Raw genomic sequence first — 13,324 nt, forward strand, 5'->3', positions numbered from 1 at the left:
ATCTGAAGACTGTGTGCAGAAAACAACTTGTCTCAGGTTACCAGCATTTAGTTTGTAAAGACTGACATCTTAAGTTGATAACAAGCATGTTCAGACCTTACATCCACATACAGTAGGAAACCCCTTTTCACTGAATGCCACACTAACCTGGGTCAGTTATTCCAACCACAAGCAGCTTGCTGAGAACATCAGCCACAACTTGCACTGCTGTCTGACTGACCACATGGGCATGGCCACTGATCAAGTGGATGGAAGGCGTGAGCAAGCGAGAGCAAGTGCGGGCTGCTTCCATCCGGATCTCCTTGTGTTCACTGTTCAGAAAGTGGTCTGCACAGTGCCGGACGAACTGAGTCAGAGAATGCCCTAGAATGAAGAAAATGGGAACTTAACACAAGTTTACGCCTTCGTTATACAGGTCTTACAGGGCAGTAGGAGTTTAAGGAAGCCTTTTGCATCTTTATTCCATATCTTACCTTCAAACTCAAAGCTGCCCAGTGTACGTAGGGCAAGTGTGATGCTACCCACATCACTGGCCTCCGGGATGTTGGTGAGGCTAGGGGAGGCCAGTTGGTGGGCAAGGCCTTTTGGCATGCCTGGATGTCGCAGAGGTTTGTGCATTAGAACAAGGGAGAGCATTTTAAGCAGCCCATCCTGGATATCCTTCTTCAGCTGGGGGATCTGACGACTCAAGTCATATAGCACAGCCGTTAGAGCAGGGCTGATGGGAAGAAGCAGGCAGACAGTCATTACGACAGCATACATCAATAGAAACTTAAGTGATTCTTGTTACTTTTGCCTCTTAGACACAAAGGCAACTGAATTCAGCTCCAATTGATAACATTAATTGAAACAGCTTCACGCTGCCTGGATGCTTCCTCTGTACCTTCCCATATTAATAACTCCATGAGTTATGAAATTTCCAATAGGAAAGAAACTAGGCATAAATATTAACTGTTCTGCTTCCCTGCCAATGTGATATGGCAGAAACCTGCTGTCTCTCAGAGGCTTTCTAAACTTTTTCAGGCTGTTGCCAAATGTATTTGAGCAGTGAAAAGTAAAGGAGATTGCTTTCGAATTCACTAGTTTCTTCCATAAAAATCATTTAAAGAAATAAACTTCCTTCACAACCTGAACATGTTCAAAAGCTTCATCTGCATGGTCAACAATGCCACCCAGTGGCTAAAATGTGCTCCTGCGCCTCATATTTACCTCAGGCCCACGGCCAGCATAGGCTCCAGAAGCTCCTTAATGTCCTGCTGGATACTCGGTCCCATGGCTCGTGCCAACATACTGATGCAGGTGAAAACTGTAGCATCAACCTGCACAGACTTCTGCCTCCTGAAAAGGGATCACGTAGTAGTTAATTAACAGGAGCTGCTATTTTTCAAACATTTCTTCTCATTTCGCATCCATTATCAGTCTTACAAAAATAACTGATTTTAACGTGACAATTTTATCCCACATCACAAAAACTATACAAAGAATGGGTTCTTCAGTTCCCTCCTCTAACCTTGGCATACTTACTTGTGAGCAAAGTCCTTTGGTGGAAGAGCTGCTTTAATTATTTCAAGGACTTTTGGCAGGTAAGCTTGAAACTCAGATCTGACAGCCACAGAAAGCAAACCCAAGGCCTGGAAGGCTGCTGTTCGCTCCTTCTCCTTCTTCACACAGCTGAGAACATGGTTCATGGTGTCTGGAAGGTACTGATCAGCTGCCCACAAGAGAGAACAAGACAAATATTGGAGGTTCTTTAGGTTTATACAGTTGCAAAAAAAAAATTGCAACTGTGTATTTACAAACACAAAACCAGGGGATTCACCCTGCAATATAAAATTTGCTGGTATAAGCAGCAGCAAACCTGTCAACCACATGATAATTCCCAAAGACTCAAAGGCTTTTTTTTCTTTTTGAAAAATAAGCTCCACAAAAATGAAAGAACTACAAGAGAACACTGCAACAGGAGATCCAGGGCACTGCCCAGAGATTATATACACAAACATGAAACAAATACCTTGTTTTTATAACGACTGATTGGAAACTTAATCACGATTTTTCAACCACTTGGATCAGTTTGATTACATGCTTACAACTCACATATTCTCCTAAGCTTGCTTGACAAATGAGCCGAACTGCAGCAGCAGCTACTTCTCACTTTACCTTGAGATTTTTTGGCAGATGCAATGGAGAAAGACAGCTCTGCTGACAGTATCAGTGCTACACTAATTGTGATCAATAGAACACAGTTCAACCCTAAATATGATGCAAATAATAAAAAAAAAAGAGGTTCTGCTTGTTAGGGCATCAATTACAGCATTCAGAGAGCAGCTTTCAATCCATTTTCTTCATCAGAGCAACATACTGGTATCAGATGTCAAGCCGTATTTACACAGAAAAAAAGTCTGTCCTCCCACCACTTCCATGGAGGAATTTATCAGCTCATCTCCCAAGCACCACGTTTCTACTCCTGCATTTCTGCACAGACTCATCTGGACTGAAGAGAACCTGGTAACTTCAGGTATAATTTCACTTGTAACATTTAGCCATCTGTCTCCTCACCTGTGAATGCTGCAGGACGGAAAGCTGCCAGCCGTGGTAGCAGATTGAGAACTGTCATCTGGATCAAAGAATTTTTGCTGGTTCTGCACTTAAGAACCCACTGGCACACCTGAAAGGATATGGATTGGGCTCTGAAGGATGGCTATTGGTAGAGAGGCAAGACTGTTTATTACCTGAGTACCTTAAGGCATTCTAACTGACATTTGGCTTCAGAACCCATCAAGAAGACAAATAATCAAGAAATTAAACCACTGCTCTAACAGAGAGAGTCATACAGCCAGAATACATGCAATAACTGAGTTTTGATGCCCCAGTTCAGTATTAGGAAGTACTGTCTGCCCATTATAGATATCAATTACACTACAAGAACTGGTGCTGTGAATTTTGAAAGGCAAGACTGAGCACTTACCTGATCAAACTTCTCTTCCATTAGATCCCTGCAGCATCGACTCTCTACCAATGTAGACTTTGCTGGCACAGGTGAAGTTGCAAAACCCATGATTCCTTGGTGAGCATTGTAACCCAGAAGACCAGCCAAAGCATTTGACTGAGAGGGCTGAAGAGACTGGAAGCTAGTGAAGGGAGTGATGTGACGAGGTTTGGTACTAAAACCCATCAGGTCTTTGCAGTACTTATCGTGCACAAGCTGCTGCTGAGTGATCTCCTCCATCTCCTCTCTAAGGCGCTGGATAAAGCAGAAAAACATAGGTGACTAAAAGATACCCAGTCAGGTGTGACCTAAATCTCCTGAGCAGCATGTTGTATCACTGATATCCTAACGGCTGGAAGACATCAACTAAGCTAAATTCAGCAAAAAATATCTGGATATCTAATTTGAAATAAGAGACTGCACTTGTGTATTTTTTTCTATTGTAATTAATTCAGTATTTTCCATCAGAGCTTGACACCTACTCAGCCCAAACTTGTTTCAGTAGTGTCAGAGAAAAAAATAGACAATTAAAGCTCCACATTCAGATCAATTTCCAACACAGTGGTTTATTTTCAAAGGTTGCTCAGCTACTACCCACTGTCAATCAACAGATTGACAGCCAAAAGTCATAGTCCTCATCTTGCTCATTTGCTCACCTCTCCCTCCATACTGCTGATCCTCACGAGCTCATTGAGGATCAGTAAGGCACCATGGATTCGGTCATCACGGTTCATTCCTTTCTCCTTGGCTAAAGTCTCATCAAAACCTTTCTCAGCCTCTTCATATGTATGCTTGGGAAAAAGAAAAAAATAAAGTAAAATCTCAATGATCATAATAGAGTCAAAGCCTGTAGAAATATAGTAATTAATATTGCTAGCTAAAAATCATCCCCAAGTTGTAGAATCTGCTGCAGAGTACTTTCAAGAGCACTAATCAAACAGCCAGCCAGCCATGCCATGGTACAAACTTCACCAATATCTGCAGCACATTTTTGACCACAAGGAAGTAGAATTCACAATATTTAGCTGCACTGACCAAATTTTGACACTCGGAAGCTTGAATCCATGTGGCAGTGGTAGCAAAGCTGAAGTTCAGACAATGTTTAACTCTTCTAACACATCTGTTTCAAAACAAAGTTATTTTCTTACTCTGTACCACTGAGGTTTCTGCATTTCTTTTGGTTCCCGCTGAGTGGTGAGGATAAGGCAGGCTCTTAAGGCTGAAACAGCTCCCTCTCGAATGGCCTGTTTGGGATCCCACACAGCCACAAAAATATTGTCAAAGAATGGCTGCACTTGTTGGAAGAAGAAGGTAGGCACACTGATTGCCAGCTCACGCAGTACAAGAACCTGGAGGTGGGGAAAGAAACAGTAAACCTGTAAAAATTAGCACCCATACACAAACCTCCATTTCTAGAATGCAGTACCATTCATTTAGACTCTTAGTGCCCATGAGCCTGAGCCATAAACAGCTCTGTCCACTTCTACAGACTATAGCACAACAGCATCTCAATCTTGTTTAGTCATTCATAAGGTAGAAGTGAGAAAACACTGCATCTGCTATGAGAGCACCACAGATCCTTATGTTTGCAGACACTGCTTCCCAACCAGAGCTTTCTCTCAGCTTCCTGAGAACCTCTCCTACCACTATTAAAGCTAACCATCCCATTCCAAGTCAGAAAAAAAGACCACTTACAGCTGCATGTCTTCGACCTTCATTCCTGTCAGCCCCCAGCCATTCCAGAGCACGTTTCACCTCAAACTCCACATACTCAGCAGTGAAGGTGTCACCAGCCATTGCAAGTCGCCCGATAGCCTTGGAAGCCATTTCCATTACAACAGGGTCATTGGATGGTAAAAGGTTCCTCAGATAGTTTGCAAACCTGCCGATACGGGTGGCGTTACCTCCTTCAACACCAATGAGGCTTGCTGTAGAGAAAGGGAGCAGTGCTGTAGGTTCTCCCTTAGGACCAGTGCAGGAGAGAGCAACTAATCCCTGACTGAGTTAATATTCCCTATCCATTCCTTAAGGAATCCTATTACCTTTACCTAAACTGCAAATCCACAGGAAAAAAAATATTAAGAAAAAAACCTAACAATAGGAGAGGGTCACCATTCTTTCAAGCCTAAACTTGTTAAACAGACAGGAAAATGCATCAAACAGCTTCATAGATTTTTCCCCATTTTTAGTTTAAAAAGAGAAAAAAAAAAATCCACCCTGGGGTCACAGGCCTATTCCTAATAGAAAGACATCCACCCACATGTAACTACTACAGCTGGTCCACCTCAGTAGGGAAGTCAAAGACTGAACAGACCACGGAAATCCTCTCTTCTGTCAGCCCTAGAGATGGGCTCTCCAAGCTAGGGGAGAGGCAGGGCAGCGTGGTGGAAACTTGTGCTGCCAGTGCCTGGGTAGCATGTGCTTTGCAGATAAAGAGGCCTTCAGTGTCCAGGGTTATCAAGCCAGCTCCTTTAACAGCACTAAAATCACAGAAACAATTTTAAAGTGATAACTGTCAGCTTAAAAATCAGATGTTGTCAACAGTGATGTCTCTAGCTATGAGGCTTCCACTGTCTTCAGACTTGTTGAGATTGGATGACTATGTCTGTGAAGCTAACCCACAGGCAACTCCTATTTGGTTGTTAAAGAAGTAACTGCTACAATACAAGCTAAAGTTGCTCATTCAGAAAGCAAAGCACGCAAGTTGATTTTCTTAAGAATTAAAATACAGGTAGCTCTTCCAGATCGCAGAAAGCAGAACCAGAGCAACTGATGGAGCACCTGATCAGAATCAAAGCAAAAGCTATGTGACCCTCTCCCTTGGATGGAAACTGCTGTTACTAAGCCAGGTAAATGTAAATAATAAGAATCAGTCTCCTAGACAGAACAGAGTTCAGAAGTCAGCCCACCACGATGCATATAAAATAGAATCACAGAATAACTTGAGTTGGAAGGGCTCTCAAAGATCATCTAGTTTCAACCCCCTGCCTCAGGCAGGGCTGCCAACCACTAAATCAGGCACTAAACAGAGCACAAACTGTTCTCAGTTGAGCTCAGGAACAGAATTTTCATTTGCTCAGCACTCATTCATGTTTGATGTTTGACTCCCAGAAGAGCTCACTGCCCATTAAGTACCAGGTTTTCAGCTGCTCTCAGCACTCAGCAGCTCCCACACTGACACTTACAGATTTTCTGAGCCCAGCAGCTAGCACACAGCCAACGTATCAAGCAGTTGGACTGCTCTGGCTGCAGAAGTTAATTCCTTTGGAAAATCTGCCCCAGTTGAACAAGTTCATGAAGAGAAAACTTATCAAAGACACAAAGCACTCTTACTCACCTATAGCCAAAATGCCACCCTTCCTTTCATTTGCATCAGAGCTAGATACCAGTTCAAATATGTGATGGTTTAGCTGATCATAAAACCTGGTAGATTCCTCCTGGCTCATCTGCAACAGGAAAAGATTCACTTAGGCTTTCAGCATTCTATCTCTGCTACTTCCAAAACCTGCAAAGCCAATGCTCCTTAGGTAACACTAATAGAAAGAAATTAAATCAACCATACATTATAAACAGTTTCTCTTCCTTATGTCCTTGACCTGTTGAGTTTATTTACCTTGGTTCTTGACCACCCATCTCTCACCTCTCCTCTCCTAAATGCTGTGGCAAAGGTAAGCTCCATGCTATGCCCCAACTCCTCACTAATATCAGTTTCCATGTTCCAAAAGCATCCATCCCCAGAGTACCCAGCCAGTGCCCTATGCTCATCTGATAAACAGATGATATATATTTTGTAGCACTCACTTCACGGAGCTCCATGGTGACATAATGCTGCAGGTCCTTGGCAGCTTTCGCCCTTGTTTCCTCACTGCGACTCTTCAAGCCATTGGCAAATTGTTGGAGAATAGACACAGTGCCTGACATGGTGGTGTTATGGTGGGGCTCGGGGCATCAAGTCCTGAAAGATCTTCAAGAGACACAGGATTTTTAGTACTTTCAGTTACTGAAATCTCTGAGCTTCTTAACTCTGTTCCTATCACCTTTTTTCCAGTATACATCCCATCGTACACAAGGATGCTGTGCTGGAAAGCATAAAAAAAAATAGAGCCAACAAGTACCTTCCCTCAGACACCATGGTCCCGTGGTAAACCCACATCACTACGTCACCCTGTGCCACTTCCCATTGCCCATTCCCCCCCCCGGTTCCTCTGACACCAAAACAAGCTCTGGTAGGTCAGGTGCACTCGTGGTGCTCCAACTGCAAGACACTCAACAGCCAAAAAGACACCATGGTCAGATGAAGTTTCTCAGTCACCCTATAACAAGGCACAGTCCTTCCGATGGGTGCGCCACGACGGCGTCTGAATCCTCTGTGGACATTTTCACCCAAGTTTCTCCACAGAAATCCCAGTGTCCTAACGGCACTCTGGGCCTGGCAAGCATCACATTCCCCAGGAGATATTTAGAGACGAGATGTCCACTTATAGCAACAGCAGTCACTGCAGTGGGATGTTTGTTAACATAACACACATCAGAACTTCCTCACGAGGGCTTTTTCTCGTAAGGAATATTTTAAAGGTTTAAAAACATCACGTCAAGTACACCCAACCTGACCACTTGACAACAAGGGCCCACTGCACCACCACACAAACAGAACTTCATTCCCCCCCACCCCTCCCCGGTATTCCCCACGCAGCCACAAAACCCACGGACGACAAAGCGCGAGGACGACCTCGGGGCTCCTCAGGACGAGGGGAGCACCCTGAGGGAGCCCCATCCCGGCTGAGGGAGGCGGCAGGCCCGAGCCCCACAAGCCGGGAACGGAGGAGGGCTGAGGGCGGGCACGGGGCCTCCGCCGCGGGGCTGAGGCGGCCGGAGCGCTGACAGGGCGCGACGCGCCGGCCTGGAGGGCTCTGAGGCGGGAGGGCCGCGCCGAGGAGCGAGGAGTTAAGGGACGCTGAAGGGAGGCTCCCGAGCAACGCTCACTCACCACCACCTCCTCCACCCCAATCGCCGCCGCCGCCGCCGGCTCCCCCGCTCCGGGCCCCGGCGCCCGCCCCCGCGCCTACCGGACCGGCGAGAGCTACTGACCAATGGGCTCCCGGAACAGGTTTGATAGGTACTGCAGTTGGCCAATAGGAATAGAGGAAAAGGGATAGGGCGCTCCGAGCCCCGCCTCTCCTCCTGAGGAACCACACGGAGTGACCGTCACCGCGCTGCCAATCAGCAGGTGAACCGCAAGTGATTGGCAGCGCGCTCGACCAATAGAGAGCGAGACTCTCTCTGCTGGTGACAAGCCTGGGTTAGACCCGCCTCCGTCCTCTACGGGAGCCCGTACGCGTTGTACGCGTGCGCGAAGGCTGAGGCGCAGTGTCGCGCCGCGCCCGGTGCGTTACTGAAATGTGTCCGTGTGGGGCCAAGGGCGGGCGCGGTGACTCTGCCCTCAGCGACCGCAATGGCGCGAAGCGCGGGGCCGAGAGGCGCCTCGGAGCGACCCCTGGCACCCGCGGGGCGTTCATTTCTTTCATCAGACCCCGCGGAGCGTCGCGGATTTTCGCTGGGCCGCGCGGAAGCGGAACACTATGCGCGGGGCTGCGGGGCGGGCGGGGCTCTCCGCGGGGGCGGCCATGGCGGCGGGGCGGCCCGCCCGGCGCTCCGCGCTCTGACGCGCGGCCTTTCTCCTCGCAGGTACTGCGAGAGCATGGGGCCGGCGGAGCTGGTGCAGAAAATCAGCATTAACGCCGAGAGCCCTCGCGGCGGGGACAGGAACGAGTGCGGGGCGGGGGCTGAGCGCGGCCCCGCCGGCGGTTGGAGGCAGAAGTGCGCGGCCTATGTGCTGGCGCTGCGGCCCTGGAGCTTCAGCGCTTCCCTCACGCCCGTGGCCCTGGGCAGCGCGCTGGCATACCGCGCCGAGGGAGCGTTGGACCCGCGGCTGCTGGTGGGCAGCGCCGTGGCCGTGCTGGCCGTGCACGGGGCCGGCAACCTGGTGAACACCTACTACGACTTCTCCAAAGGCATCGATCACAAGAAGAGCGATGACAGGACGTTGGTGGACCAGATCTTGGAGCCTCAGGACGTGGTCCGGTTCGGGGTGTTCCTGTACACTGTGGGCTGCATCTGTGCGGCGGGACTCTACGCTGTCTCGACGTTGAAGCTGGAGCACCTGGCCCTGATTTACTTTGGGGGGCTTTCCAGCTCCTTCCTTTATACTGGAGGTAAGCACCGGGGCCTGTTTGCTTTCAGTCTGAACGTGACAGAGTGAGCTGACTTGTCAGAGGAGATCCAGGTGATCTAATAAGTTGCCTTAAAAATATTTGGTGGCATTCCCTGGAGTTCTGGTACATGGCCTTGCCATTGACTGCTTTGGGAAGGTGCGAGGAGAGGTGCATCAAGTTGAGCTGGAAAGTAGTGCTAAGATGTTGATACTGTAAGGCAGTCAACCAGGAAACTGAAGTTGGAGTGTTAGAAAGCAGGCACTCTGTAATAGCAGTGCTGAATGCATGGGGGTAATCCCATCACGCATGGCTTACTCAAAAGATCTTTAGTTAATGTACATTATTTGTGTTATATGTGCAAGTTTCCCCAAATTATTCAGCATCTGATTCCAAGCAGGATCTCCTATTTCCTTGGTACAAAGACTCAGTAAAACTTCCTTATCTCCTTGGTTCAGACACAGCTCTTCTTGTTATCTGAACAAAAATTGCAGGGCAGGTCCATTAACCAGTGAACACTAGCAAGTGTAACAACATCGTTATAACTTATATCAACACTGTTAGCTCTGTATGGCTGTAGATGCTCCTTACAACTGTTAAGAAGCTTTTTGTGGTGTATTATGTCTTCAACTGTACAGCTCACTACATGTCCTTTTCCATTGGTGGAACTTATTATGGGTTGCTGTTTTCCCTTTGATAGAATTCCACTGAGAATGCAGAACAGTATGTGCTTGTTTTACTGAGAAGAGGATGTTCTTAGTGCTGTCGTGGGTTGGTACAAACATGAGAGACTGGAGAAATTAACGAGCTGCATTTTCTTTATTCTCTTTGGAAAAAAGAGAAAATATGCCTCTCAGCCATAGCTAAGTATGTGTTGGCTGTTTTACAGTATTTCTGTGGGAAGGGCTGATTTGTTGTAATCCATTCTCTGTTGTCGTTTGAGTTGTTTGATGATGCCTCCTTGTGTTCTTGTGTTTTGCCACAGGAATTGGATTTAAATATGTTGCCCTTGGAGATGTGGTGATCCTGATCACCTTTGGGCCCCTGGCAGTCATGTTTGCCCATGCTGTGCAGGTTGGTTATCTGTCTGTCTCACCGCTGCTCTACGCTGTCCCACTGGCTCTCAGCACTGAGGCCATCCTGCACAGCAACAACACGCGAGACATGGAGTCTGACCAGCAGGCAGGCATTGTCACCTTGGCTATCCTCATCGGCCCTGCGTTCTCCTATGTCCTCTACACCGTGCTGCTCTTCTTGCCCTACTTGATTTTCTGTGTGTTGGCCACACGCTACACCATCAGCATGGCCTTGCCACTGCTCACCATCCCGATGGCGTTTTCACTGGAGAGGCAATTTCGGAGTCAAAACTTCAACAAAATTCCTCAGCGGACAGCCAAACTCAATCTCCTTTTGGGGCTCTTCTATGTTTTTGGTATTACACTGGCACCAGCTGGTGCTCTGCCCAAACTTAACGAGCTGTAGAGCCAGACCTCACGGTTCAGTATTAATGCCAACGAACATTACGTGGGGATTACGTGGGTAGTTGACCTGATATGGACAGTGTGAAGCATGGAGAGTCTGTCCTGAGCTGTTGATTTTATGTGAGTGTTGTGATTTCTGGTCTTGGTTAGCTTGCACAACAGGCTCTAGAGACAGCATTTGTCAGTTCCTTGGAAGCTTTGGAGTTCTTTGCAGCTTTGATTCAGGAAAAGCAACGTGACCTGAGGACAAGAGTTAAAAGGATGTCACCCTTCTGCTGATGAATTCTGAGGGGCTTTCTCTGTTAATGGAAGATGGCGTCTCATGCAAACTCTCCCTTCACGTGTAGTCTGATTGCTCTTACAACTCCTTACCATGGTCATGGAGTTCAGTGGCTCCTGCATGGCAAATAGAAAACACTGCCAATGTTTAGCATCACAGTGACATAGGTGCTATTACTTCACTCCCTTGAGAACGTGATTCGTCAGTTCTATCTTTTAATTCCTGCTGGTTTTATTTTCCTAGCCAAACGTTGAGCTTTAATTTCCAAGCCCCCTGAATGGTGTGAGGATACTGATTCTTTCACTGTTGTCTCTGCTTGATTTTTATAGTCTAGAAAATACAAAACTTTGTGTGGTATGTTGGTGCTAAAATGGAGAGCAACCAGCCCACTGCACAGGCTTGAAGCCAAAACCAGTAAATGTGTTCTGCTTTGAAAGCTGAACCTGTAAATGTAAATCACACAATGAATAGCCTTCCGTGCATAGAGAAACACATGGCTTGTACTTTTGCTTAAATTTAACTGTCTGAAAGGACAGACATCTAGTTAGGGAGAAGTAATGGACAGGATGGCAAAATTCTGGGTCTTGGATTGATATTTGAGGGGGAGAACAAGCTTTTAGTTTAAAAAATGTGGGTTTTTTGTGGTCGTTCTGTCTGTGTTTAGAGGCTTGAAGTGCTACAGTCAAGTGTCCTATTAGGAGACCTAAAAGAAGCCCAAGTAAGAAGTGAAGGAGAAAGACACAGGGTGTTCATGTGACTGAATCCCACTTAAATGTTAAGAGCTCTGAAGTGAGTTCCCTCACCTCTTCTCCTCCCGCTGCACCTCACAGTGTTGTTTTATTTTCTTCTCCAGACCTCACTTGTTGATACTTTGACTGTTTGGAGAACTGTTTCAGTACATATGCAGCAGTTTGAAAAACAAACCATGCCAAACGTAACTGGGAGAAATCCAGCCACGTCCTGTACAAAAATGTGTTACTCGGAGGCAGTTGAATTCTCCTCTGTTTTGAAGAAAAAAAAGTATTTATTTCCTACACTTAGGGTTTGGTGCATTGTTTGTTTACAGGAGTTGTAAAGAGCTTCACAGAAATTCATACTGCTGTTCGTGAGCACCGTCAGTGCCTGGAGCACAGCCTTGCTTCTGAACCAAGGGGGAGCATGTTAACTGCTATATGAAGGACTTCTGAACATGAGCAATAAGCTTAGCATGGTGTTGTCCTCCATCTGTCATCATTAAGTCATACAATCAAAAGTATTGAGTGTTGTATTCGTGGAGCGTGAGACAAAATTACAGAGCATTGATAGTTCAGTGATAGTATCTGATCTGACTGGGCACCAGACAAGGCGTGGACAGCTGTCTGCTGCTTTATACAGCAAAATACTTGGTTGGTTTAGGAACATGAGGCGAAAAAGCAGAATTTCAGCTTGGGTGGATGGAGGGAGATAGCCAGAAGTGTTTTGGAACCTGCTTTATGTAGAGATACACAACACAGTTATTCCTTTGTAGACCTACGGAATAAAGCAGAGCCTGGCTCTTATCCCACGCACATCACTTCTCTGCAGAGTAAAAGCTTTTCTAGAGATGTGGATTGAGCTGTTGAATCTGTTAACTTTGCACTCAGAGATAGATGGGTTTACTGATCCCAGCGTGGCTTTGTTGTTATCCTTTGTCACAGCTGTGTGCTTCATTTTATGATGGCTCATCTTTCCGTAGCTCTCAGTTTAATAGTTCTCTTTTTCTACTCCTTATCCATAGAGTTCCTCTAACTAAGACATGGATCATGTGTCTGATAGCTGTGATTGTAGTGGTGGAGAGAAAGAGCTGGGGAATAACTGGTAGGGAGGCAGTGCCTGCAGCTGTGCTGGTATTCAGGCTGTCTTGTAATCATGAAAGCTCCCTGTTACAGTGTGCCTGCTGCTGCTGGGAAGGATCACTGCTTTTCCTTCCAAGAGAGGAAGGAAGAGTTTGCTAGTAGGTGTATACATTTGTGGAACTGCTCAAGGAGAGGAGTTTCAAAGCAGTTTAGTGGTGAGAATTTGAGGAAAAATCATAAAATGCTTCTGCTTCCTAACAGATGCTGGTTGCATACAATTCCCTGTCTGTGGAAGAATGTAATTCCAGGCTTTTGGGGATACTGATAAGAGCTCATACTTTCTTCACCATGGCTTTGAGTAAGTCATTTACCTACCTGGTGTATCAGGAAACAGCTCATTTTTGCCTACCTCACAGGGATGCTGAGCCAACGTCACTATCACAGCTTTGAAATTAAAAAGTTCTTTCTGTGCACTTTGTTATTATTAGAAAACTTTTTAGCTTTGAACTAACCTAACAGGTGATGTACCCAGTGTAAGCAGACCAAAATAACCT

The 13,324-nt window shown here is 46.4% G+C and overlaps 2 protein-coding genes across 3 annotated transcripts in view; one reads left to right on the forward strand and one right to left on the reverse strand.

Moving 5' to 3' along the window:
• Positions 1–7,028, reverse strand: part of MTOR (mechanistic target of rapamycin kinase) — a 59,011-nt gene extending 51,983 nt beyond the window's left edge. The window contains exons 1-11 of one of the 2 annotated variants that reach the window (XM_065738082.1): positions 6,788–7,028; positions 6,324–6,432; positions 4,682–4,914; positions 4,135–4,335; positions 3,643–3,777; positions 2,966–3,241; positions 2,557–2,665; positions 1,525–1,711; positions 1,210–1,338; positions 474–718; positions 148–363 (exon numbers count right to left, since the gene is read on the reverse strand). In XM_065738082.1, coding sequence (XP_065594154.1) covers positions 148–363; positions 474–718; positions 1,210–1,338; positions 1,525–1,711; positions 2,557–2,665; positions 2,966–3,241; positions 3,643–3,777; positions 4,135–4,335; positions 4,682–4,914; positions 6,324–6,432; positions 6,788–6,907 — 1,960 coding nt within the window. In that variant the 5' untranslated portion in view covers positions 6,908–7,028. Of the gene's footprint in view, positions 1–147; positions 364–473; positions 719–1,209; positions 1,339–1,524; positions 1,712–2,556; positions 2,666–2,965; positions 3,242–3,642; positions 3,778–4,134; positions 4,336–4,681; positions 4,915–6,323; positions 6,433–6,787 lie in introns of those variants that run through there. The other variant, XM_065738083.1, reaches the window with a different exon arrangement.
• Positions 7,029–8,593: 1,565 nt separating this feature from the next.
• On the forward strand, positions 8,594–10,866 carry UBIAD1 (UbiA prenyltransferase domain containing 1). The gene is made up of 2 exons (XM_065738054.1): positions 8,594–9,198; positions 10,181–10,866. Exons 1-2 carry the CDS (start codon positions 8,685–8,687, stop codon positions 10,675–10,677), a joined length of 1,011 nt encoding a protein of 336 aa, XP_065594126.1. The 5' UTR covers positions 8,594–8,684; the 3' UTR covers positions 10,678–10,866.
• The last annotated feature ends 2,458 nt before the right edge of the window (positions 10,867–13,324 follow it).

The sequence above is a fragment of the Cyrtonyx montezumae genome, unplaced genomic scaffold (genome assembly GCF_038088225.1).
Source record: "Cyrtonyx montezumae isolate F1298 unplaced genomic scaffold, pur_monq_1.0 scaffold_21, whole genome shotgun sequence".
In the NCBI taxonomy this organism is placed as follows: Eukaryota; Metazoa; Chordata; class Aves; order Galliformes; family Odontophoridae; genus Cyrtonyx; species Cyrtonyx montezumae.